This window comes from Maniola jurtina, chromosome 13 (assembly GCF_905333055.1).
Source record: "Maniola jurtina chromosome 13, ilManJurt1.1, whole genome shotgun sequence".
Taxonomy (NCBI): domain Eukaryota; kingdom Metazoa; phylum Arthropoda; class Insecta; order Lepidoptera; family Nymphalidae; genus Maniola; species Maniola jurtina.
The window spans coordinates 11,614,403-11,640,049 of record NC_060041.1 but is presented as its reverse complement, the minus strand read 5'-3'; the positions used below and the strand labels follow the sequence as shown (position 1 = coordinate 11,640,049).

The window sequence follows — 25,647 nt, the reverse complement described above, 5'->3', positions numbered from 1 at the left end:
TCCCTGAGGGACACCGGCATTAATTGCCATTAGATCAGACGAGGAGCCATCTACGACTACTCGAAATGATCGTCCGCTCAGGAAATCTGATATCCAGTCGCAGAGACTAGTGGGTATCCCGTAAGCCGGAAGCTTGCTTAAAAGGCTTTCATGCCAAACCCGGTCAAAAGCCTTCGAGACGTCAAGTGAGACAGCTAGTGCTTCACCATATTTCTCGATGGCCTCACCCCAGATGTGCGTGGCATACACTAAAAGATCTCCTGTGGACCGATTACGTCTGAACCCGTACTGTTGATCCGACAGGAGGTCATTTTCTTCGAGGTATGCCAGTAGCCTGTTATTCAATACACGCTCCAAACTTTTACAAAGAATGGAGGTGATTGCGATAGGCCTATAGTTGGCCGGGTCGGCACGACTTCCCTTTTTGGGGACCGGCTGTACGTTGGCAAGCTTCCAAGCTTTTGGGACTTGAGCAGTTGTTAGAGAGAGGCGATACACGCGTGTTAGGACAGGAGACAACTCGGGAGCACAGATCTTCAAGACTATAGCTGGTATCCCGTCTGGACCACTGGCCTTGTTCACATCCAAGTTGCGGAGCACTTTCAACACCTCTTTTTGGCGAACGAGAATCTCTGCCATAGCAGAGCCGCAGGGTGGTAAAGAGGGTGGAGAGGCACTCCCGACAACAAGTCGTGAATTTTCAGCGAACAGAGCCGCTAGAAGATTAACTTTATCTGTTGCGGTAAAGACCAGCGAACCATCAGGTTTCAGCAAAGGTGGCAGCGAGGGACGACAAAAATTTGCTTCAACCGACTTCGAGAGGGACCAAAAAGCTTTACTACCTCGTGGATAGGATGCTAATTTGGCCCCAATGCGATTGGTGCGGTTAAAACAAGCGTTCTTCAAAACCTTCTTGTAGGATTTAGCGGCAAGGTTGAAAGCTCTCTTCTTCGTGCTGATATCCGGGGCTTTTGCAGTGCGGGCTTCTGCCCACGCTACAAAAGCTGAGTTTTTGTGTGCCGCTGCACGGGCACATTCAGTGTTGAACCACCGGGGAACTTTGCTATCTAATGATACGTCAGCGTATGGTATGAAGTACTCCATCGCTTGACGTATCACTTCCGAAATGGCTTGTTCACAGCTTGATGGATCACTAGAAGAGAAGCAAATTTGCCGCCAGGGGTACGATGCGAAGAAGTGCCGCATCTCATCCCAATCTGCCGACTTGTATCGCCACACCCGTCTTGTTCCGGTGGGACCAGAGTCAAGAGGGTGATAGTTCAATACCGCCTTTACCACACAGTGGTCAGAAGAGCCCAGAGGGGCCGCAACTGACACTGAGAACCGGTCTGGGTCAGTAGTCAGCAGAAGGTCCAAACAATTAGGTGTGTGACCGTCAACGTCGGGAACTCGAGTTGCTTCTTGGACCAGCTGAGAGAGATCTAGCGACAGGGCAAATTTAAGCGCCTCTCTCCCAGCATGGTCAGTATTCTGGTATGGGAACAACCAATCCTGGTGGTGAGCGTTAAAGTCCCCCAGAAATACTATTTGAGCACTCGGATATCGACGCTGAACGGTATCAGTCGTCTCGCTGAGATAGTCGAACAGCCGAGTTGTTTCCTGGTCACCGCTGTGCGACCGGTAGATGCAAGCATATACGGTCTGCTCCACGCCTGTGTCTAATAAGCACCACATAATTGAAAAATTGGGTACCTCAAGGTTACGGAGACGCTGGCAGCAGATGTCACTGCGAGCATACATACAGACCCCAGCGCGCGGTTTGAAATTATGCTCTAGTGAATACCCGGGGTACTGTAGGTACGCTACATTTGCTGGTTTTTTTATCTGCGTCTCCGTAAGAAAAAGCAAATGCGGCTTCTCTGTCTCTAGGTGGTGGTGGACAGCAGAGAGATTTGAGTGCAATCCTCGGATATTTGAGAGGTGCACTTTAAGAGAGAGGAGGTGCAGCCGCCGTTTAAACGTTTTGCTTTTCTTTTTTCTTTTCATGGTTTGTTAAGGGAGTGAATAGGAAGGGAAATGGCAGTTGTACAAGGCGCTACGTTTTTAAACTCCGCGACCTACGAAGAAGATGCACTGCTGGAAGGCTCGACTGGAGACTGCGGGGACGCCCGAACCCCCCTAGAAATCGCCATCGGGTCCTCTCTCCGGTTGCCAACCGGCCCGATGGAGGCCATCCCAGGATTTTTCGCGAGGTGGCGGGGCAGCCTTTCATAGGTGGCTAATCTACTAATTGGGCCCCCTACTGCCTGCGGTCGGCCAGCGGTAAACCGTGCTTCGGATCCCGCTACCCTCCAAATCGAGACGTCCGGTGCAGCTTCCTCGCAAATCGGGTCCTGTCACCAAACGCGGCGCAACTGTACATACCCACTTCCCTTGGACTGGCTACTACGAGCATCACGCCGGAACACAAAACGTCCCATGGCACGAGTCGTGCCACAAAAACGAGTCGCTTGGCGGTGTGGTTTTGCTCGATGGGTGGTTACACTAGCCACGGCCGAAGCCTACCACCTATTGTTACTCATTTAGCACCACCCGGGGTCACGTGTAGGGTAAAGAGGATTCAAACCTGACTTGGTAAACCTACGGACGCGAGTAACACCAACCCCAAAATGTATGTACCCCATGAACGCAAACATGTAAATTATTATGCGCTTACGTCGATTATACGATGCGATATTCATAGTCGGAACCTAGTTTATTTGCTGAAGAAATATTTTCATTTTTTATAGTCGTATTTCTCATTGCTGACCGTCATGATTCCTTTCCGTTAATCACATAATGGGAGGAGTTCTCTTGGGCTAGTAATGCAATGGGTTCCCAGATCCTTCCGCATACAACTCACTAAGAGAACGAGATTACGATTCTTAGGTTTTACAGATATAATCAGATGTTAGTGTCTAGTGATAATAACCAGGACGGCTTAACGTGCTCCCAGAGGCATGGAGAAAACGAAAAGGCGAAATTTGGGCCTCCAAAGTCGGTCACTCATTACGAACTTGGGTCAAGCTAGCTGAAACCCGCAATCAATTGATATGCGTTGTCATAATTAGACCACACGTCCCTCTGAAGAAATATGCACAGCTTAAATTTAATTCTAGAATCTAGAGGGCTGGTGAATGATGAAATAAATCTTACAGAAATAAAAGAATATTCTTACCTATATTCTTCAAACTACCATGACTATCATAAGGCACAACTATTTCTGATATTTAACTATACACCAGTACATAAGCGTACATCTCACAATAAATATAGCTTTTCATTCTAGCAGATAAAGTGAGCCTATTTATCAGCTTGGAAAGGTATTTAAGTATTATATTATTGATATGCCATTGGAATATGACTTCATGTTCAATTAAATACAAGGATTCTACTATAGATTCTGCTCTGGCGCCATATGACTTCATACAACATAAATTGATGATGATGTTAATGACACAACCCCCCGCGTTTTCATCGAGGATCTGTGGGAGGGAGACAAAGGTATCTAGAAATATATGAACTATGAGTGTAAGAGAGAAGAAAAACCTCGTCGATTGGCCTACTTCAACTTCAATTGGTCATGACCCGTTTTATTCATTTTTAAGGTTCACCCCCGTATTGTTATTACAAGTCTGGATTTTAGGTAAAATGCACGGTTCCTTTTCAAGGATCGGCATTTCGAATCTTTCCTTCCCTTTTTCTTTGTCATCTACATATAAGTACCAACGCGGGCGCGACTTAACGGACTTTAGATTGCCTCTTCGATCTACTTTCCCTATAACTATCTAAAGAACTTCACTCTAAACAGACAGCCAGTGTAAAGCCCAGTTCTAATGCTCGCAGAGATGAGCTTTGAGAGCTATCCGGCAGTCGGCAGGTACTTAAGTATTTGCCGGCTCCCGTGAAGGATATGGTTGTCTCCGACAACAAAATAACCAGGCATATTCATAGACCTCAATCTATCAAAACCCGCATGCTGTGGGCTAATGACCCATACACATTAAAACGACGACTCCCGGGGCTAGAATATGAGGCTGAGATCTATAGACCGTACGTTGGCTTCGCTCATATTAAAGTTTCAGTTAAAACGGGATAGGTTTATGCCAGAGACATAACGCTGTCACGTTTTAACATTACTTTAAATCAGGGGGACTATCGGCTAAAAATATATCAATCATTAAAGGACAGCATCAATGTCAAAACATGGTTTTTGACCAATCCCATTGGCTAAAAACGATGTTTTGACATTGATGGTGTCCTTAATGATTGATATATTTTTAGCCGATATAGCCCCTCTGGCTACCGATTGCGGTAGAATGACAGCTACAATGTCACGATCGCAATCACCTCTGATTGGTTGACGCTCACTCACTATTGCCTAGAATGCATTGTTGCAACAATAATACCATAACTTCAACCAATCACAGCAATTGCGATTGTTATAATGATTGATTCAGGTTTTTCGGAATCGAGCTTCTGATCAAAGTCAAAGTGCTCTCTATAGATCTCGGCCTGAGACCTCATGATCCGCAGCCGAATAAGAGAGGTTAACCATGGTTGTGATGGTGACTGGTGAGGCTATAGAAAAGAGAGGTGCGACCTGATGACGTAAACGCCATAAGCTACAGGTGACTCAGGCGCACATGGTCAATACCGAGCCGAGGTCGTCGGGTCGAGACGTAATAAGTATCTTATTGAACATTCCACCTGCGACAATATTTCAATGATAGCAGAACGTAAATCTATAAAAAAAATTATTCCACTCCTTCTTATTTTACAAGTTACCCCTTGACTGCAATCTAACCTGGTGGTAAGTGATGATGCAGTCTAAAATGAAAGCTGGCTAACGTGGAAAAGGTATGGCATTTTTATTAAACCCATACCCGGTTTATTATATCGGTTCCCATAGTATCGTTTTCTATCCCGGATAAACAAAGGGTTTATATTGGATTATAAGGATTCGAAAAAAGAAATACACGCGGACTAAGTCGTGAGGAAAAAGCATGTCCTCCCGATCGAATATCTTTTAGTCCGATGGGACGGATATCCGACTCGGAAAGAAATCTGGTGCAGGACCGACGACGGTTTTGCGAGGGACGGGTTGAAAGTTGAAACATAGCCAACTTCCGGGCTAGTAGAGAGAATTTCTTGACAGAAAACTCAACACCTTTTTGGCCCCACCCGGGAAGCGAACCCAGGACCTCGTCATCCGCAGTCGGACATGCTAACCACTAGACCAACGTGTGAAGTAATAAATAAAAGAAACAATCTACAATCCCACAAAGGACGTGTCCTTTGTATATGTGCACTATCGCAAGGTGATAATTCCTATGCATATAAAAATGCGTTCACCTTGGTGATCTCAGAATGATGTCATCTATAACAAATAAGATGATGATTTTCATGTTTCTACAATATTGTGTGGGAGGAAAATCATGTATCAATCATGTACATATTGAAGATTTGAGTTTACTTCCGGATGAGCTAAGTATTAGTTTAGTGCATGAAGTGTTTTAATCAATCCAATTTTAAATATTAGTGTTTAGCACAGAGTGGCCCTAAACTCGTTTGCCAAGACGAGTTCTCTTACTCGAGGCCTTTTTGACGACCATCAGTCCTCCAACAAACTATATAGGCCAGATAGGTAGATCGCGGTTTCTGATATCAGTTCGCAAAACTAGTCCAATCTTAAGACGAGTCATATCTGAAAACAGATCTCAGCCTATAGGTTTTCTTGACAGACACGACGGACGGACGGACAGACAGACAACAAAGTGATCCTGTAACGGTTCAGTTTTTCCTTTTGAGGTACGGAATCCTAAAAAGAGCTCAGACATGCGGCTCAGCCGTCCAGTAACCTTTTAAGTTTTAACAAATACTTAAGTAGTCTAATCTTTACTTTTTGTCTACCTCATCAAAAGATCTATACATTCTATTGACTTTATATTAAAAATACTAAGTTCTCTTCTTCATGATAACTTACCCCACTCTTCCTCTTCCATGTCTCTCTCCGTTTTAACCGTGGCAAACTGTTGGACATAGTGGCTCTTACACTTCACTTTACTTCACGCCTACCATAATTCAACAGGTACATTTTTTTACGATATCACATTTTTAATCACCAGATTTATGTCTGCAAAGTGCAAACTTTGATATTTATTGCACAAAATAATAACACTTTCGAAGAAATCTGATCACTTATATAAACACTTCTAGTCATTAAAGAGTCATTTTTAAAAGTAAGATTAATCAATTAAATGTTTGTTATACGCAAAGTGAAACGTTATACATATTTTGATATTATATTAAGAAATACAAAGTATGAATTCCCGTTACACTTAATACTGAAAACAAAATCGTACTGACGATAATATAATATTTGGAATTATTATCCGTAGTACCACTCCTTATCTTAAAAGAACAAGATAATGTTGATAAATATAGAAATTCTTCGGCATTAACCGCGTGAAATATTTTATTGGTGACTGTCGAAACGAACTAGTTAGGCCGTATTTCTTTAAATTCCCGAATCTATATTAATGAAAAATATTTAAGTAAATCATTATTAGTATCCTGAATTATTAACTTCACTTCTTTATTTAAAGCTTTACTCAATAACGAAAAACAAATAAATATCAAATCCTTGGACACTGTAGGTCCCTCCTAAAAATGCCCCGAGTGCAATGGAACGGGCATACGTGAAAAGTTTGTTATTCTTTCTAGGATAATAACGAGTGACTAAAGAATTTACTGCGACTACAATAGGACGTTGATGTGTAGTAGGTAGTAGCTATTATCTATCTTGATAATGACTGAGTTAATTGCTAGTACCATTTCAATTTCAACGGCGAAGGTAAACAAGTGGCTCTCGCGTGTAAACTAAGGATATCGGGGTACATTTTGTTACCACTTTTATAGGATGGAGTTTGTCAATATAAAATCCATTTTGTTGTTTTTACTCGACTGCGGCGAAGTCCAAAAGGGGCCCAAAAGGTTTGATCTGATGTATGTCTGTTCCTATGCCCGCTAGTAACTACTCAACGGCTCAACCAATACGTCATTAGATTCGTCTTGATGCCGATTCGATTCGGGATTATTTATTTATTTTAGGCGTCTGTGGGGCGCAACGTACGGGGTAGATGAGTACACCAGCCTGCGCGCTTCAGAATAGACTGATGGTGACGATAAAATGATATTTTTATTTATGCAAGTTTGTATGGCACTTATGAATTTCCATCATTTGCTAATAAATCCTATCACCGTTATAAGAAAGCATTAGTCACGAAAAATTAAGTAAGTTTATTACTCCATTGTTTCTCTATTTTGGAAGTTAGAAGAGCCTACCTACCAATTTAGATACCATGAATAGTGTCGTAATTTAAATTGACTACTTGAATAGATATCGATCGTTAATTATATTTTACTACCGTGGCCTACTGTCACTTGGATAGCATTAAACGATTTATGTTTGTACGTGTTTACAAATATTTCGTGCGTGTTTACGTGTCACAATTACGTAAAACCTACTCAACTAAGCTGACGAGGTAGAGCAGTTTGTTTGTAAACAATTAAAACTACTATATTAACATAGTACCATCTTTATAATTGCTTGCATATTTTACGATAGCATAGCTACAAGTGTAAATTAAAAATTTATAACACCTCCGACAGGTTTATATAAAAATCTTTACTTGAAAAGGTCCAGTTTACTTTATTTCTTAAACTGGGCCTTTTCAAGTAAAGATTTTTATATAAACCTGTGAGGATGATATTGCCACTGTCGCAAATAAAATAACCATAAGCCTATGTTGTCGTATTAGTTTACAAATTGCGAAAAACCAAATTAAATTTGAATTTCGCGGGCAGGCCGGTCTCATGCCCTTTAATGAGTTTTAGTTGTAGTTGGCAGTCGTTGTATAAAGTATTTAGAAATACCGAAAGGATTTAGAAGCAACAATTTCGACTTTTGAAGGCTGAACTGCTATGTAGAATATAGTATTTGCAATAACATCACTATTCACACAAACTATAACCCTAATTAAAAACTTTTTTAATTTTACACACTGGAAACTTTAAACACGCGCACGTTCATCGGATAGCTCGTGAAAACTGAAAACCTTGCGAGATAACGTTGCTACACAACTATGGCTGAAAACGTGTGTACATAAATGTTAACGTTGATTGTTTGAACACTGAATTGTTATATTCATGGCTAGGCAACAAGATCTGAATGCAAAAAAACCTAAGAACCGCATGGAAAGCAATAAAATAACAGATGATGCTTGCAACTTTTTCTACATGGATTTAGATTATTTAAAAAAAATCATGGGAACTCTTTGATTTTCTGGGATTGAACTAATCAGTTGAACTAGTGGGAACATGGGAAAGAAACAATATACTACTTTTTTATTCTGGAAAATTGAAGTTTCCTAAGGGATTTTTAAAAATCAAAACTAGATAGAGAGAAAAATAGAGTTAATAAGTTATTGGCATCATATCGTATAATAATTTAGGCAAAGTAGCAGGCAAAATAAAATAAACATCATTGGCAGTACCTTTGGTGCTGCAAATGTTCATGGGTGGCGGTGTTCACTTAACATCAGGTGACCTGACTGCTCATTTGCTCACTATCACACTAATATTATAAAGGAGAAAGCTTGTATGTGTGTGTATGTTTGTTACTCCTTCACGCAAAAACTACTGGACGGATTGGGCTGAAATTTAGAATGGAGATAGATTATACCCTGGATTAGCACATAGGCTACTTTTTATCCCGGAAAATCAAAGAGTTCCCACGGGAATTTTAAAAACCTACATCCACGCGAACGAAGTCGCGGGTATCAGCTAGTTTTTCATAAAAAAAGTAATCTTTGAAACTATTGAACCGATTTTGAAAATTCTTTCACCAGTAGAAAGCTACAATATTCCTATGTGACATAGGCTATATTTTATTCTCATAAAAATTAGAGATCCCTACAAAATTGTAATAAGCTACCCGTGTGAAGTCAGGGCGGGTCGCTAGTGTATAATAAAATTAGTACTTACAAAGCCACTTTTCGCTTTCTCATGGCGGGACATTTTTCTTTTGTGGACATTCAGGTGCACCATTCTAAAACAAAATAAGTGGAACATTAAAAAAATTAATACCTACCACTGCATCTCCTATTTTTACACAGCTATCCATGTTTTCAGGGTGTATGTATGTGAGTTTATTGTAAGTACCATAACATTGAAAACAGATTTTACTTAGTTAGTATCTTAACAGATTTGGACTAATGGGGCATTGTTAGAATCCTTACATAATATGGCAGCTATATTATTTTCAAATGTGGAAAATTTTACTTCTTAGTTTGTTTTTGAGAGGCTAGAAATGTCTTTTAATTTTTTAAATTTTATAATGTGTACTCCATTTTACTAGATATTGGCTCAGGACAAGCTCACGATCTTTTTCATTTCTAAGCATCATCATCAACTTATTACCAGCCCACTATAACTGCAAATCTGTCCTCAGAATGTGAAAGTATTATAGGCCATAATTTACGCGTTATGGTGGATTGTCAAATTTCATACATCTTTGAGATCATTTTCGAGAACATACAAGTTTCCTCACGATGTTTTTCCTTCAGTGCCAAAACTAACAGTCATATTTTATTGTTTAAAATGCGCAAAACTCCAAAAAAGTTAGAAATGCACACCTAGAATCGAACTCCCACCCTCCTGAATATTTTCTTTTATTGAATAAAAAAAATTGCAGCCAGCAACTACCTTACCTGGCCTTATAACTTAATAAAGCCAGTGTCTTCTCATGTCTGGTGAACACAGTCTTATATCAGAGAACATTTTACTAAATTAAGGCACCCCTTGTAGTTTTTTTAAGTTTTTCCCACTTAAACTGTATAACCAAACATGTAGGTATGGTATTTGTAGGAAAACTAAGCATTTTATAGATGCATAAATTAAAGCTTAATATATCAAATGTGTGATACAAATTACAATAACAATGTAACACGATAAGAAATTGTCCAGACCAGAAATTATTGACATGTTTATTTATTACTTTTCGTGACTTCCATAAACAAAGTTTTGCAACAAATTAAATAAATATGCGATGCATTACTTCATTATTGTCGCAATCAAAATCTGCGGCCCGCCAAACGTCTACAACAAAATCGAGGTCGACCCAAATAACAGAAGTTTGAACTGAGTAATAGTGCCTCGAAATAATGTCTATAATTCATAGAAAAACTAGTTGGAACATCGAAAAAAGTAGTCTAAGAGTCAAATATGCGGGTCTGTTACCACTTAACGGCTTCGCCCGTGAAATAAAGCGAGCTTTTCTATTAAAAAAACTGAAAAACATGACTTCATATTGGTATCAGACTACCCCAGCCATAACCTAAACAAACTTTGTTGTACGACGTTCTTATCATGCGAGAAGATAAAGATTAGATAATTTATGTACTTTACCACTAAATATAAATAGGTATAACTCCAAAATATTTCACAAACATTGCTTTTTTGATAAAAACATGATAGATAACACAAACAACGGTTGAATAACACACTTCCACACAAGTAGAACTAGTGATGCACTGAAAAAAAAAAATACGATTCGCGTCATGATTCGTCATTCGTAGTGATGTTCAATAAAATCAGTGTCACAAATTAGCCGATTATTTTGGTGAAAACGTTAATAATTTAAATAAAGACTTATTTAGATTTCTTTTCTTCTAATTAATTCTTCTATTTTCAAAGAAATACAACAAAAAAATACAGAAACTCTTCTATTGTTTTAATTTTTTTCAATTTCTGTTTCCTTCCGTCACAAAACCATGCGAATTATTTGCTGATTCCCTTTTTTAAATAATTTTGCGTTTTTTCCTTATTAATTTAAAATTATAACGTTTAAAATGGACAAAACTCAAGAGAACAAGAAATGTTTCTGTACGAGATGTTTCTTCCCAATTGAATCTGAGGACAGGGTCGATATTGATGGACAAAATTTTCACAGAATTTGCAGCATGTGTTGTAAGTTATTTACTTTTACATAAAAGTACTGTAGAGTTTCGTGAAGCAAAACCTATTCTCTGCAATCGCCTGTAATTAAAAAAAATAAATGTAAAAGGTTATTTTGTGCGGGTATTAGCAAAAATGACTGGACCGATACTTTCGCAGTTTTGCTACGTATAGCCTGCGCTATTATAGAGGATCTATCTATCACTTGGGGAGGCACATGCTAATAAACATGACTGTACCAAGTCAACCACATGGTCGAGAACACGAGTACACGGTGCATTATGGTACTCCCAAGCGACGACAAGCAGAGCAGAGCGAGTATAGACTCGGATTCTTCGACCAATCGGATTATTGAATGCGGCGTAATAAAACTACCTACTAGTTACTAGAATAATAATTTGTTTGGTTTAACTGCAGGGGTACTAAGTCAAAGATATAGGATAGTTAAAGTAATAAAATAATTCTAGGCATCTGCCGAATGCTACCAACCTCATTGAAAATGTTTTACGGCCACGTGTTCTGCAGCGATTGTTTCAAGACCCACGTGATGTCGAGGTTCAAGGGCGACAATCCGCACGTACACTCCCAGAGCTGGTGGATGCAGTGGGGGCCTGGAACTAAGCCTCAGGACCTAAAGAATACTAGTAATATTTTGTGATGTTACATAAAAAAAATGAGAGATCTTTTTTCAGATGGATTACGGAAGTAACATTCGCGTCACTTCCGTCCTATTTAAAATAACCGACAAGCAGAATAACTGTTTTGAGGTGACCATCTTCTCCGCCATGTTCATAGGTAAATTCATGACTTAGAACCCTGGAGGGGTCCGAAACTCTCTCTATTCCATACCACAGTCCATACTCCGATATTGTGGGCATACTCCTATAGTTTCGCGTGATTGTTGGAGTAATTTATAATCAGGTTTGTTTTTCTTATACAGATACGGAACCCGAAACCTCATCCGGAGAACATTCCAAGCGTTTTATTTGTGCGCGCTGTTTGCAACCAGTGGACGACATTCACAGAATAACGATCGGTGACCAGAGCTTCCACGCACAATGTGGCCAATGCTGTAAGTTTGGGCGACTTTTTACTCCGAAAAGCGAGGCATCATATTTTCTGTTTCAGTAAATGTCCACCTGACCGAATTGAGGCTATAGCAACCTATTTCAACGAAAACTAGCCAACTAACTATGCAAAAGATTTCGAGTGTATGCGAAACACAAGTGCAATCTCTATTTCCCAACTTCCATAGTTTATGTGACAGAAGTCAAACACGATCGGGGTGAGATCAAAAACAGCACTAACGCATTTACGTGCCCTCCAAGTCACGGCGCGGCACCAATATCTTCCCAACACTGGGCTGCTACCGAAAATTTCTTGACAGAAAACCCGCTAACTTTTTTGGCCTAACCCGAGAGTTAACCACAGCATTTTAACTATTCAAACCAAGAAGATTTGTGACGATTACCAATGAGGATTAAAACCAACTTATTTTCAGACTTTTGCCATAAAGTTCCTTCAACGAATCTAAAGATCTACTACGGCCAAGTGTTCTGCGAAGAGTGCTTCCACCGTCACGTCCTGAGTCGCAATAAAGACAACCCTTCAGAATTCTTCAAAAATTGTTTTGAACAGTGGTAATTCTCTTATAATAACACTCTTTATTCGTTGAAAATTTTGCTGAATCTTACCCTATTTTTAAGTAACTTGAGAAGAAAAACTGATTTCGTGGAAAGGGCTTACGCTACTGCAATTATTGCAAAGTAAGGTAACATAGTTACCTACTCATAGAAAGAGTTACAATACCTCCTTACTTACTTTGTTACTTACAAGGTCACTTTACCTTGTCCTGGGTTTTTATTCTAAGCTTGTTACGTTAACTTGCTAATCGGGATTTAACTTCTTCGTTAACTTTTAACGTTCCTTTGTGAAACTACAGGCAGAACAGTCCACAGTTTGCGGATAACATGAGAGACTTCATGGGTGGCAACAGGGAGTCTACACCCTTCATCTTCATGATGCAGGGCCAGCAACCGCCCTTCTGCAGATGCGGCACCGGTCCTCAGGGTCTATTCCAAAACAATGAGCCCAGGCCGAATGAAGCAAGGAAATGTATGTATCAATGAGGGAATCAACATTTTACTAATTAGTTATGATGCGTAGACAATGGTTGCGTTTGAAGTTCTACGTTCATATAACATCCAACGTTCGCTCGTTAGCTTTCAGGAGGTGTTGATACGTCTTGGACCTTGGTATGGTCTTCGAGAATGTTCCCTTAATTCTTTTGTCTTAGATCTTGTCCAGATGGGGCGAATTCACCGCAAATTGTTTTACGCGTATAATATACGCGCAAACGTGGCGTCCACCAGGAGCATAGAATCCGTGAACATTTGGGGCAAGTTGTGGGGCATTGAGGTACCTATTAGACCAGCAAGTGCCCACGAAAATTCATTCATTGCTTTTTGAAGATGCGTCATTAACAGATAATCATCTATTTTTTACATTTACACCAAAAATATTTTTGCTTCGTAGGTTCGTAATAAAGAAAATGTTACAGCTGCGACACCGCATACGATCTCTTTCGGTGAGGATTCCCAAAGCTGTGATCTATCCTTCGAGAATCGCACCGAAGTCTCCATCCCTGAGTCGAATGAAGAATCAGCAAAACAAGAAAATTTGAATGTCACTGCAGCTGAAAAAATAGAAAAACTTACAAAATACCTACATGAAAGAGTAGCACTGGAAAAATTTGACAAAAAATGGAAATTTCTCGATTTCGAGTCTTCAATGGAAGAATCCGTTTGTGGTTGGATAGATTTGCACGACCAAGCGTTGAGTCGGGACTGTCCAAAGTGTTTATGGCAATGTGGTCCTATTTATGTAAACAGTAAATTTTATGTACAAAATCAAGTTGTTTGAAGATTACATTAAATTATTGTGTATCTATTTGCTACGTATTATTATTTTTGTTTTTCCCGGAACTTCAAGAAAATAAATTTTAATATCCTGGGCCTGTCTGGACTTATGTAACTAACTACATAGAGATAAGTTATTTTAAGTAGGTAGGTTAGGTACCTACTAGCTAAGTAGGTACTATACTACTACATCTGACTCTCCCGGGCCAGGTATGCCCGGAATGCTCCGTTACTAGACCTCTAGGATCACCACCCCGCGAAAATTCGTATGTCTATGCACCACCCAGTACACCCAGATCCATACGGTAAAAAAACCCCTTAAACGACCCTCGAATAACAAAAAGTTTTTTATTTTATTGTTTTCATTTTGCTGGAGCGCCGGAGCTTGATGACGCTTCACAATAACACGTTTAGATTGTTACTCTACTGTATTATTTTAAAGACCTTTTTAGTACCTACCTATCTAGTAACTAACTAGGTACTTGCTATAAAACATTATATCGATGCTATAAAATGGGTACAATTTAAAATTATTAGTAGAAATACCATTGAGAAATACTTCCATGGTATTTTAAAAGACACAGATTAAAAATCATAGATTTTTGGCATTTGGAAGCCAATTGGTTTTGTCAATTGAATTGACGTTGACGTTTGAATGATTTATATTTGAATTTCTGTCAACAAAAATCGCTTTTATGGCCGCGTCCCCAAACAGCGTATAAATGCAGGTGTGGCTTTTCAAAATAAAACAAATTTAGCAATTTTTAAACTATAAGTGAGACACAAGGATGTTTAATAAAATAAGTAAAAGTTAACTGTAATTTATCTGTGCTGAGCCTGTGTAACAACGTAACCTTTTAGTGAATTTGTTACAGGGCGTCAACCATTCATAAATAAATAATCAAAGTTTATGAAATGACAATGTACGGCCGTAAAACTCCTTCTACATACCGTTCAACGCCTTCTGTGTATTCTCATTACACTGGCAAGTAAGTACTTAAACTGTTTGTTTATAAAATTTATTAATGTTTGTGTTCGTTACCTATGCTTTCGCGCATCGTTGATTCGATTGACTTAAAACTTTGTACAATAGTTGTTGGAACTTGCGTAGTGGTTCCTAACATAGTCCTATCAACCATGAAACATGAGGACTACACCATTCTCCTAATCTGTATATACAAAGGAAAAGCTGACTGACTGACTGACATCTATCAACGCACAGCTCAAACTACTGGACTGATCAGGCTGAACTTTGACATGCAGATAGCTATTAAGATATGACATAGATATCCGCTAAGAAAGGACTTTTGAAAAATCAATCTAAACAGGGGTTTCAAATTTATGTAGTCCACAAAGAAGTTGCAGGCATAAGCTAGTCTAAATATATAAAAGGAAAAGGTGACTGACTGATCAATGCACAGCTCAAACCACTGGACTGATTGGGCTGAAAGGCATGCAAGAATTTATTTATGATAAAGACATCCCTTATGAAAGGATTTTTGTAATTTAAATTCTTATAATTTCAGGTCATCAACAAACTTAAGGTCATCAAAATCAGTACGCTCACTCAGAGTGCCATGGTACCAGAAACCAATATTACATGATGCCTGGGTATTAGATCTGCAGAGAGGGTCGCTGCTCACTGGTTTTATTTCAGTGGTAAGAAACCTTTACCTAAATAAATCAAACTAACTATTGGACCATTATGCCAAAATCAATCCTGGTAATGGGACAATTTCACAAGGAAGCCAATCAGGGGTATGGGCTTAATATACCTTTTAGTTGAGACCTGCCATACCCCTTACAAGTTAGCTCTTTTCCATCACAGGCTGCATCGTCACTTACCATTAGGTGAGACCATAGTCAAAGCCTAATCTGTCATCATCACGATCAGCTGGGCATGGGTTTCTTGTAGAGACTTTCACATGCCAGGTTTTGCATTGCCTGGATCCAGCAGCTCCCTATGACTCTTTGATGTCATCTGCCTTCCAATGCTGCTCTTTCTGGTATAAGGTCACCATTCTAGCACCTTTGGACCTCAACGTCTATTGGTTTTCTGAACTCTGTGCCCTAATGTCTGATGACCACTGACAGCCACGCACCGCACTCAAGACTGGAACGCCGACAACGACGTGTCTTTGCTACCACAGTTAATAGACACTCTTACCATCTAAATTGTATCACAAAAAAAAATTGTTATAAGTTTTTAGGGTTCCAGACCTCAAAAGGAAAATAGGATCACTATGTTGTCCGTCTGTGTCCTTATAGGGTACTTCCTGTTGACCTAGAATCATGAAATTTGACAGGTAGGTAGGTCTTATAGCACAAGTAAAGGAATAAATTCGAGAACCGTGTAATAAATTTGTGGTTATATCATACAAAAAAAAATTTAAAATGTGTTCATGATAAATTTATTTCACTAAATCACATATAGATGTTATTAACTTGTAGAGTTCTAGATACAGGCGTTAGGTATATCTTGTACCATGGTAAGGAACCCTTCGTGTGCGAGTCCAACTCACACTTGACAGCTTTTTTCATTACAGTTCATAGCCCTGTTCAGCTTCGCACAGAGCATCTTTGACCTGTACTGTCTGGGCATGGCGGCACCAGGATCCGTGCATTATGGATATTATGTTATAAGCTTCCAGTTTGTTTACGTTGGCAGTCCTGCAGGTGAGTTTGGCTTCTTCTAATCTTTATTCTTTACTAGGGGATGCCCGCGGCTTCGCCCGCGTGGATTTCGATTTTTTAAATCCCGTAGGAACTCTTTGATTTTCCGTGATAAAAAGTAGCCTATGTCCTTCCCCGGGATTTATCCCAAGTCTGTACCAAATTTCATTAAAATCGGTCCAGCGGTTGGGCCGTGAAAACGTAGCAGACAGACAGACAGACTTTCGCATTTATGTATAATATTAGTATGGAAGTATGGATTGATAGCACTTTTATCCTGCACAGAAATCTTATTTTTGAATACAGTGTGCAATTAATAATAATGTTAAGTAGTAAAAAGATAGATGCAACAGGTACTAAAACAACACTTTCTTTTTCAGTTCGGAATGTACTGATAGTATTTGCGCTGTTCTCCTGGATTGGTTCTGTTGTTGTGCTGGTAACAAGTATAATATTGATCATCGCATTGAGAAAGGTAAGTCTTAATATATTTAACTAGCTGTGCGCCCTGGCTTCTCTCGAGTTATTTTATTAAATACGGTGTTGGAATTTCCAAAAATCATAAGAGACATACTTCTTTATTTATGACCAAAAGCTCAAATACCAATTTTCATGAAACTTACATCACTTAAAAATGACAAACTTCATACAAATTTTCATCCCATATTTAAGATTTTTAATTATGTAGAGTGCTGCTGCCAGCACTTTACGATAAAAAAAAAAAATATATGATTTTAAGTTTATTTCGTGGTTTAACAACATATTTTATTGTAAATAACGTGTACATGACACGATTTATTTGGTGATTTTTATCTGCCGATATTTCAACTCAGTTGCATGAGTGCATGAGTCGTTGTCAAGACTCACGACGGGATAGGACAGGACAAAATATCGGCAGATAAAAATCATGAAATTGATTGTAATATGTACCCGTTATCTACAATATAATATGTACATTATATAACATTATATATTTGTAATACAGATTGTAATTTAGATGCAAGTGCAGATAAGCAAGGCTAGAATTTTTCTCAGTTTCACAAACTCATTGTATTTGTGCGTACATCCTTTATAATTTTTAATCATCTCATGTTTTGTTTCTTTATGCTAACCATTATAGTTAGTGCTGACTGGTAAAAATAAGGTAGAGAATAAAAACAACAGCTATTTCGAGTGGGCTTTATAAATCCATAATATGTATTTTTAAAATATTGAGTTGGTACAGTTGTTGTGGGCACTTGCGTGTAGCTACAGATAGTACAAAAACCTACAATATGGTATGGCGCATGACTAGCAAATTGAAAGAGGATTTGCGAGTTGCAATGCTTGCATGAAGCTAGTGATTAAGGTGTGTGTGTCTACTGTGTATGCATGTGTAGCAAACAACTTGAATATTGAGCAGTGTGCTTGGAGAATGTTGACGAGAAGCAACTTATCAACCAATGGCGTGCAGCCGCACCGACTGATCCACCAATCGTGTGCACCCGACATTCGCCAGCCAATTGTATCAATGTTCAAGTTGTTTGTCGGGCACTGTATAGTGGTGTTGTTTGTGTGAAAAATCATCAAAGACACTGAAGAGAATTCCGCATGCGTTTTTCTCCGAAATTCCGCTACATTTGTCCCTAGCCTAAGTATGTGAATATAAGTGTTTCGTTTCTCCCCAGGAATACGAGAAACGCATGGTCGCATGGCTCTACGCATTCGGTGTGTTCATATCGTTCCGTCTCATCGCGTTCTTATTCGCGTCGATAGTGAATGATATGATATTCGCGTACAACATCTTCATGTGCCTGTGTTGGATAGTGTTCATCGTGTGCGGCGCGTACGGCTGGCTGCTGGTGTACAGCCTCTACTTGGAGCTGTCTGATTTGACCAAGCTGGAGGATTTGGCTCATTTGAGGGTACGTATAAACTTGAACCAGTCTTTGCAGTGTTTCCTCTTTTTGGGCCAGGGGTTAAAAAGCCATGTAAAAGAAAAAGGGAACAAAAAAAATTGGTTGTCTGTAAAGTCGGTTTACTGACGATAGTTGAACGTGACAACAAAGGCCGATTGTGCTTCTTTGTCGCTCGTTCCGCGCTCTCGCTTGCACTTCAAGCCTTACATGGAACGCCTCAGAGCGAGGTAACGCCGCATGAGTCATGTTTTTTCGTGCGTGCAGCCGGCTCTATCGAATTATAAGACGTTGTCACGTCAAAAGCCATAATTCTTTGCAATGTATAATCGAACTTCTTATTTTAAATTCCATTCCCTTGGCTAGTCCATTTAAATGGTCCCTAGAGCTAAGAATCCATTACTATACATTATACGATACACATAAAAGGGGAATCTGACTGACTGACTATATCAATACACAGTTCAAACCACTGCTACTAGAAACTTGAAAGTTTTGCATGTTTGTCTAAGTAGCGTAAATCCTTTCTTAGTGAGATTATATTCTAAGGAAGGATTTTCCGAAAATCTACTAATAGGAAGTTGGGGTGGTCAGGTAGCACCTAGTATCTAATAAAATTTATCTCTCCCCAGATGGGTACGATGGCATCTCTCAACGCATCGCTGGCCGGTTCGCGGCCCACCACGCCACACTCGACCGTCTCTACGATGCCCGCTTCGCAAATATGATGCGACACCAAGACCACCCCGACCGAAGAGACTCGGCCCCTAACCGAGGGGGTTGTGCCCCTGACGATAGGGGAGCCCGTGCCCCTCGACGAGGAAGCTTTGCTCCCGAACGATGGTGGTCTTGAAACAACTGTATGAATTCTTCATTAACTTTATAAGATTGCGACTGAAAATACTTTGTCTCTAAAAAGGAGTTTGTGCCCCTAGCAATTAGGGTGCCCGTGCCCTTCATAAGGAAGCTTTGCTCCTGAAGGGTGATCTTGAAATTACTGTATAAAATCTTAACTTAATAATATTCCCACTGATGATACTTACTGTGTCCCTTAACGAGAAGTTTGTGCCCCTAACAATATGGGAGGTGTTTCCCCTCGATGAAGAAGCTCCACTCCCAAATAGTGTGTTTGAAACTACTCAATGAATGTTTCTTTGACTTAATTTATAAATCAATATTATGTGACACTAAGATTGACCAACTGAGCATACTGAACCCCTAGCGTTAGGAGAGCTCTTTGCCTCTCAATGAAGAGTAAGTATCCTATGACTGAAGGCGGTTATGAAACTACTTACACAATATTATTTGAATTATTCTTAACTAACGTAAATAGATATAAAACTATAGAGACTAAGGGCAAGACACTGAGCACCCCTAAGGATACGTCTCGATGAGGGGTTTATATCCCTGACTGACTGCAATTTTACAATAAAGTAACATACAGTATGAATTCTATTCAGCGAATAAATTAAAAAAAAAAAAACAATCATTAAGACACTAAGATTGCCCCAACTAGGGGTACTGTGGCCCTAAGCGTGGGGTCGAAGATTGAGTACTCCAAGCGATAGGGGATCCCTTGCCCCTAGATGAGACGTCTTAAACCCTGACTGTAGGCGGTCTTGGGATCTTCCATACATACTATTGTACTGACGTTTGGCTATGGAAGTTACATATCATCATAAATCATAAAGGTAATGGTATATCACCCTGCTGTCAAAATAACAATAATATCGCCTATCGTAATTTTTCACGCATTTGGGATATACCTTTTTTATCAATGGAAGATCTCTAGCATTATCGGCCATCGTCGTCATGTTCCACCGTTTTTAGTTTTTAAAATTCACCAATACTGCCTATTTAATAAGATTGCACTGTCACTTATATTATTACGTTGCTTGCATTTATTATCATAAACGTATTTTCTAAGAATCGCGACGATTAGGCCTATTCTTTTAGTACGGAAGTTGCGATTATCACAAAGCTAAAATCTCAATTGATGTGATTGGCTGAATTTATGGCGGTCTTTTTACAGCTAAGTACTGAGTGACAATCGCAATCAAGCCTTCAAGCCTTCTAATTGACTCTTTTGTCAAGCTAAGACACTGGCATATTGCATTGTGCTAGTCTGGCTCTTCTAAAAGCCATCAAACAAGATAAGTAGAATAAGATTCTCTTTTGCTATTGGCTAAAATGAATTAACACAAATGCTGTCACAACAAGAATATCGTAGTAAATAACAACAATTGCGATTCAATATTGTGATTATGAAGTGTAGAGGTAAGGAGCACGATCTCTTATGGGGAAATAGTTAAAAGTATCAAGTTATAAACAGTAAATAATAGTTCGTAAACTCCTAACACATCGGGTTACGTATACGCCCACGATTTACGCAAGCGGTGTGCCATGTTTCATACAGTTCCATACATTACAACGCAATGGTACGCGTTACGTCTACGCTTACGCAGCCTGTGTGAACGAGCTATAAAATCTACCCGTCATGCATTGAAAGACAGATTAGGAGTCAAGGTGTAGAGGCATGCAATCTCTACTCGCCGATGACTCTGGCTGGCTGGCAGACAAATCTGGCACATGCTGGCTCTCTCTATATTGTGGCGGCGCACCCTTATTTACCACATTTTAACGGACACTTAGTACACGGAGATCGTGCTTATTACCTCTACACTCCATAATAATGTGATATTTATAGCTGTCAGCTATCAATTTGCTGTGTTTTTCGTATTAGTCCTTATTCTTCGTTTCTTGTCTCGATTTCTTGTATTCATCTGGCAGCACAAATGATCTAAAACACAAATATTATTCAATTGTATAATATTAATTATTTTATAAACAATGCCCTTATTTGTTTTCTTAACTCCGTCCAATGGTTTTATTGTTAAGATTACTTATAATTGTCTTTTATATGTATATGAGTAAGAGAACATATTTTTAAACTTTACTTAATTTCTATATTGAATCTCGAATATTATAATTAGGTATACATTTTATTACGTTTTGTATAATACATCATAATATAGTTAAGAATTTGAAGATTTTATTGATGAAATCAAATATGTTTATTAAAAGTATGTAAGTATAATTTTGTTTTTAAGCATAATTTTATGATTTAGTCGTAAGTTTAGCTTTGCAATTGAAACTTGGGCCCTAACAGAAAACGTACCTACTATTTACGAAAAATAATAATAATTTATATATATTTTGAACCTTTATGTGCCTCAATTAGTCATTAAAATTAACGCAATTAATAATTAATTTAAAAAGCAGTCGAAATTAGTATGAAACTGACCCAAGTTACGAGTTTAAAAAAAAGCATACTAGCCATGCTAATCATGACGAATACTCCCCTTTCCCCTCCAATTAAGCGTAAAGCTTGTGCAGGGAGTGGGTACGACAATATTGCAACGGGTGGAGTTTGAACCGCCGACCTTTCGGAATTCAGTCCGCTCCTCAACCGTTGAGCTATCGAGGTCCATCCAGGGTTCAATCAAATGAGGGTTGCAGCTTAAAAACATTTTTGCTTGGAATTATCCGTCCAGATAATATTCATAGAAGACGTTGGTATCGACCAATAAAAGGGAGTTCTTGTTTGGAATGGGGAGAAGTGCGTGGTTCATGTCAATAATTTTTGACCTTATATCTTTTATAATGATGTGAAACCTTACACTATAGTTTACATTTAAGATGTCATTAAAGCGGAATTCACATTACGAAATACGTTTACACGTGCAATTGATTATAAAATTAATGTGAAACTAATTTCGTAATATAAATTCCGCTTTAGGAATATTTATAATGCGTGGAAATGTGTTCTAAGTTAGAGCTTCTAACGAATAAAAGTAATCGTAACTATTGAATAAGAATATAATTATTAAGTACCTATTTTACTGTTTGTTGTATCTTGAATGTAAAATGATCCGTCCAAATTTGAAACAAATAAACTATAATTACCCAACTATCATTGATGTTTTTTAACTGACTTCAGAAAAGGGACTTTTTAAAACTTTTTTTCAATATTTTTTGGACTTTTTTTCTTCTTTTATTTTAAAGGATATTAGCCATGCTAATCATGAATAATACTCCCCTTTCCCCTCCAATTAAGCGTAAAGCTTGCGTCAGGAGTGGGGACGACAATAGTGCAACGGGTGGGGTTTTAACCGACGACCTTTCTGAATTCAGTCCACTCCTCAACCGTTGAGCTATCGAGGCTCAAAGTTTTATAGTATATGTAGGTATATTGCGCGACAGGTAGAGATGGCAACCGGGGTAGGGACACCCCGCACAGCCCCTCGCGCTAACCCGCTGCGGGGTGCTCCTCCGCCTCATACCCCGATTGTCATCTCAACCTGTCGCGTACTACACACTTCGTACAAAAAGCGGTGATAGTCAAGTGGTTCTATTCAGGAGGTCAGGGTTTGAGTTCGAGCATGCACCTCTTCACTTTTTGGAGTATGTGCATTTAAAATATCACTTGCTTTAACGGTGAAGGAAAACATCGTGAGAAAACCGTGAAGTTTGCCATTCTGCACTTGCCCAGCGTGGTAGACTATGGCCTTCTCATTCTGAGAGGAGACCCATGGGAAGTCTTTGATTTTGAGTGAGATATAAAGTTTCCTACCTACATAATATATCAATTTTCGCAATGCACATATAAATCGGTTAAACAAGGGCCCGTATAAGTATCTCGCGGGAATTTTATTTTCAAGGATAAAAGTAGCCTAAGTCCTTCCTCGGGATGTAAGCTAACTCTGTACCACATCAAAATCGGTTAAACTGTTGGGCCATGAAAAGCTAGAAGACAGACACATTCGCGTTAATAATATTAGTATAGTATAGATTAATTTCGACCGTTAGCAGGAATAGAATTAAAATACAAAAACAAATTATAAATTTTTCAACAATTTATTTCAACATAATACATAGGTATACAAACGTATAGCTTTATACACTACACCGATACATCCTGTATGTGACCTTGCTTTGTATCAACTCAGAAGTACAGATTAAACATAAAACAGATCTTTCAGTAATACTCTTACTATAACTTACGACAAAACCAAAAACAATGTTTAATTTGCACTTCATGGATTTTTAATGACTAAAGGCCCTTATTCATAAAAAGTTAAAAATTCTAATAAATTAAAGGCTTTACTCTAGTGTGATATTTTGACACTCCTCTGCAGCTCGATTGCGGTAGAATGATAGTTACAATGTCACAATCGCAATTACCTCTGATTGGTTGACGCTCGTTCACTATTGGCTGCAATACATTGTTGCAACAAGAATACCATTTTAGCCAATAACAATTGCGATTGTAATAATGATTGATGCAGGTTTTACGGAATCGAGCTACATATAAAAGCATCGCAGGACCAAATAAAGTAACATTTTGCAATACACAAGTCAGAACATTTAAAAATTTTAAGAATAAGGTGTAGGTATAATATAATATTTGTTTTTTAAGATTAACGGCAATATAAGCTCTTAATAATTTAAGCAATAGAAGAATATAAAGTCATTATGACCTGCGTAATCTACAGTCTAACTTTGAGTGAATTCGTTCAGTAGTTTTAACCAAAATCGGTAATTATTAAAAAATGTTTCCATATAGTTTCGTTTACATATTTCTTTTCTAAAAACGAATGTATTGAATAGAAAATAAAAGCTTTAAGGGTATAAGGCAATGTTATTGTGGCTAATTCTGTTGTACATAATCTCTAAACTAAATTGGTCGGTTACTAAATTACATGTAGGGATGCTATTCTTTTCCACAGAAAGCATTATGAAAAGGATATTAATAATAATATTATAACCTGTCATTTTAGTATTGTGTACAACATAATTAACACACCACATTATGATTAGATTACTTTAGATTATAAAATAAAACATAAAAAACAGCAGTTTCATATACAAATAATAATATCTAGTTATCACCACCGCATTAAATGCAATTACTTTTCTAACTTTATGCATATGTAACACTCATTTATAAAAGTAAGAATTTAATAATGCGAACACAGTCACTCCGCAGACGATAAGGGCGTCAATTCTTGAAAACAACTGCTTGAGCAGTTGACAATGACTGCTCCAGCTGTTGTTTTCAAGAACTGGGGCAGTTGACAATAATTCAACTGCAGTTGCAATATAGAAACTTGAGGACGTTAGCTGCGCCAGAGCTATCTAATGAATCAGCGGGTTCATTCGTTAACTCAGTGTTTACTGAATGATAGCCACCAAGCTGATTTGACATTAGATGGTTCTCGATTGCTGCTTCACTGAGAGATATTAAAATAATTATTCACAGAAAACATTCAATGGAATAAAAATAAATGTCAACAAATGCTTGGTGGCTATCACTTAGTTTTAGACACTGAATTAGCGAATCACTAGGGAGCAGTCAGTAAATTAGGAGTGTATAATATCGCTTTCTTTGAATATCTTATTGAAACGATATATCGTTATTTGATATTGGATTTCCAAACTACATAGTTATATTGAGTATGTTGCAGCCAAATATAAAAAAAAATATCAGATGAACATTTATTTAGAAATTTATATTACACACACACACATATACAAGATACAGAAGAAATTATACAAAAGGACAAAGGTAGTCTTATTGCTAGAGCAATCCCATATAAACAACCTATGGTGAAAGGATTTAGCGATGAGAACAGACATTTACGACTATTTTTTGGAACTTTTATTTTTAAACACGCGTTTAAGGCCAAAACAATTACAATATTTTAAGAATCAGCAATGTCTAAAATATCGTAAATAGCTGTTGTGGCTCTTAGACATATAAAAATATATAATACTTTAAAATTACATTAAACATTTATTCATATTAACCCGTAAAACCTAAATATTTTGTTTCCTGTGTCAGTTATGTAGGTACATACTTTAATAATTATTACCGTTATAATTTTACTATTATGGATATGCGATTACTGCAATTTATTCATTAGAAACTCAAAACATATTAGGAAAATTACAAATAAAAATATGTATCCCACAAAGTAAGTAATAATAAAACTAAATAAAAAAATAAATATAATTTATTAAAACAAAAATTTAAACATAACTATTATTAATTATATTATACACAGGATCCCAAATCAGAT

The 25,647-nt window shown here is 38.1% G+C and overlaps 3 protein-coding genes across 12 annotated transcripts in view; 2 read left to right on the top strand and 1 right to left on the bottom strand.

The window, feature by feature from the left end:
- Positions 1 to 10,606, bottom strand: part of LOC123870934 (protein diaphanous) — a 36,716-nt gene extending 26,110 nt beyond the window's left edge. For 3 of the 5 annotated variants that reach the window (XR_006797185.1, XM_045914433.1, XM_045914438.1), the window contains exons 1-2: positions 10,471 to 10,606; positions 9,049 to 9,112 (exon numbers count right to left, since the gene is read on the bottom strand). Coding sequence is in view for 4 of the 5 variants with exons in the window: in XM_045914433.1 (XP_045770389.1) it covers positions 9,049 to 9,111 (63 nt within the window). In the remaining variant the exon portion in view is untranslated. Of the gene's footprint in view, positions 1 to 5,986; positions 6,665 to 9,048; positions 9,113 to 10,470 lie in introns of those variants that run through there. The other 2 variants (XM_045914434.1, XM_045914439.1) reach the window with 2 other exon arrangements.
- A 144-nt stretch (positions 10,607 to 10,750) lies between these two features.
- Positions 10,751 to 13,968, top strand: LOC123870943 (cysteine and glycine-rich protein 2-like). 4 transcript variants are annotated; one of them, XM_045914455.1, is made up of 6 exons: positions 10,751 to 11,031; positions 11,487 to 11,663; positions 11,960 to 12,091; positions 12,521 to 12,659; positions 12,962 to 13,134; positions 13,580 to 13,968. In XM_045914455.1, exons 1-6 carry the CDS (start codon positions 10,914 to 10,916, stop codon positions 13,939 to 13,941), a joined length of 1,101 nt encoding a protein of 366 aa, XP_045770411.1. In that variant the 5' UTR covers positions 10,751 to 10,913; the 3' UTR covers positions 13,942 to 13,968. The 4 variants fall into 4 exon arrangements, with proteins under 4 accessions (XP_045770411.1, XP_045770413.1, XP_045770415.1 ...); XM_045914459.1 differs by having other exon boundaries at positions 10,757 to 11,031; positions 13,555 to 13,707; XM_045914456.1 differs by lacking the exon at positions 10,751 to 11,031 and adding an exon at positions 11,234 to 11,333.
- Positions 13,969 to 14,609: 641 nt separating this feature from the next.
- Positions 14,610 to 19,330, top strand: LOC123871157. Of its 3 annotated transcripts, none has more exons than XM_045914784.1 (7): positions 14,610 to 14,665; positions 14,813 to 14,926; positions 15,464 to 15,596; positions 16,484 to 16,613; positions 16,991 to 17,085; positions 18,278 to 18,514; positions 19,138 to 19,330. In XM_045914784.1, the coding sequence occupies exons 2-7, from the start codon at positions 14,853 to 14,855 to the stop codon at positions 19,231 to 19,233; spliced, it is 765 nt and encodes a 254-aa protein (XP_045770740.1). In that variant the 5' UTR covers positions 14,610 to 14,665; positions 14,813 to 14,852; the 3' UTR covers positions 19,234 to 19,330. The 3 variants fall into 3 exon arrangements, with proteins under 3 accessions (XP_045770740.1, XP_045770741.1, XP_045770742.1); XM_045914785.1 differs by having other exon boundaries at positions 14,659 to 14,685; XM_045914786.1 differs by lacking the exon at positions 14,610 to 14,665 and having other exon boundaries at positions 14,799 to 14,926.
- The last annotated feature ends 6,317 nt before the right edge of the window (positions 19,331 to 25,647 follow it).

What these genes read in the sequence shown, in the direction of transcription:
- LOC123870943 (XM_045914455.1), top strand. Translation starts at nt 10,914, where the DNA reads ATGGACAAAACTCAAGAGAACAAGAAATGTTTCTGTACGAGATGTTTC. An exon ending in TCAGGACCTAAAGAATACTA is followed by an intron (nt 11,664 to 11,959) that starts GTAATATTTTGT and finishes TTTCTTATACAG; the next exon opens with ATACGGAACCCGAAACCTCA. An exon ending in AAAAATTGTTTTGAACAGTG is followed by an intron (nt 12,660 to 12,961) that starts GTAATTCTCTTA and finishes GTGAAACTACAG; the next exon opens with GCAGAACAGTCCACAGTTTG.
- LOC123871157 (XM_045914784.1), top strand. Translation starts at nt 14,853, where the DNA reads ATGACAATGTACGGCCGTAAAACTCCTTCTACATACCGTTCAACGCCT. An exon ending in TTACGTTGGCAGTCCTGCAG is followed by an intron (nt 16,614 to 16,990) that starts GTGAGTTTGGCT and finishes TTTCTTTTTCAG; the next exon opens with TTCGGAATGTACTGATAGTA. An exon ending in AGGATTTGGCTCATTTGAGG is followed by an intron (nt 18,515 to 19,137) that starts GTACGTATAAAC and finishes ATCTCTCCCCAG; the next exon opens with ATGGGTACGATGGCATCTCT.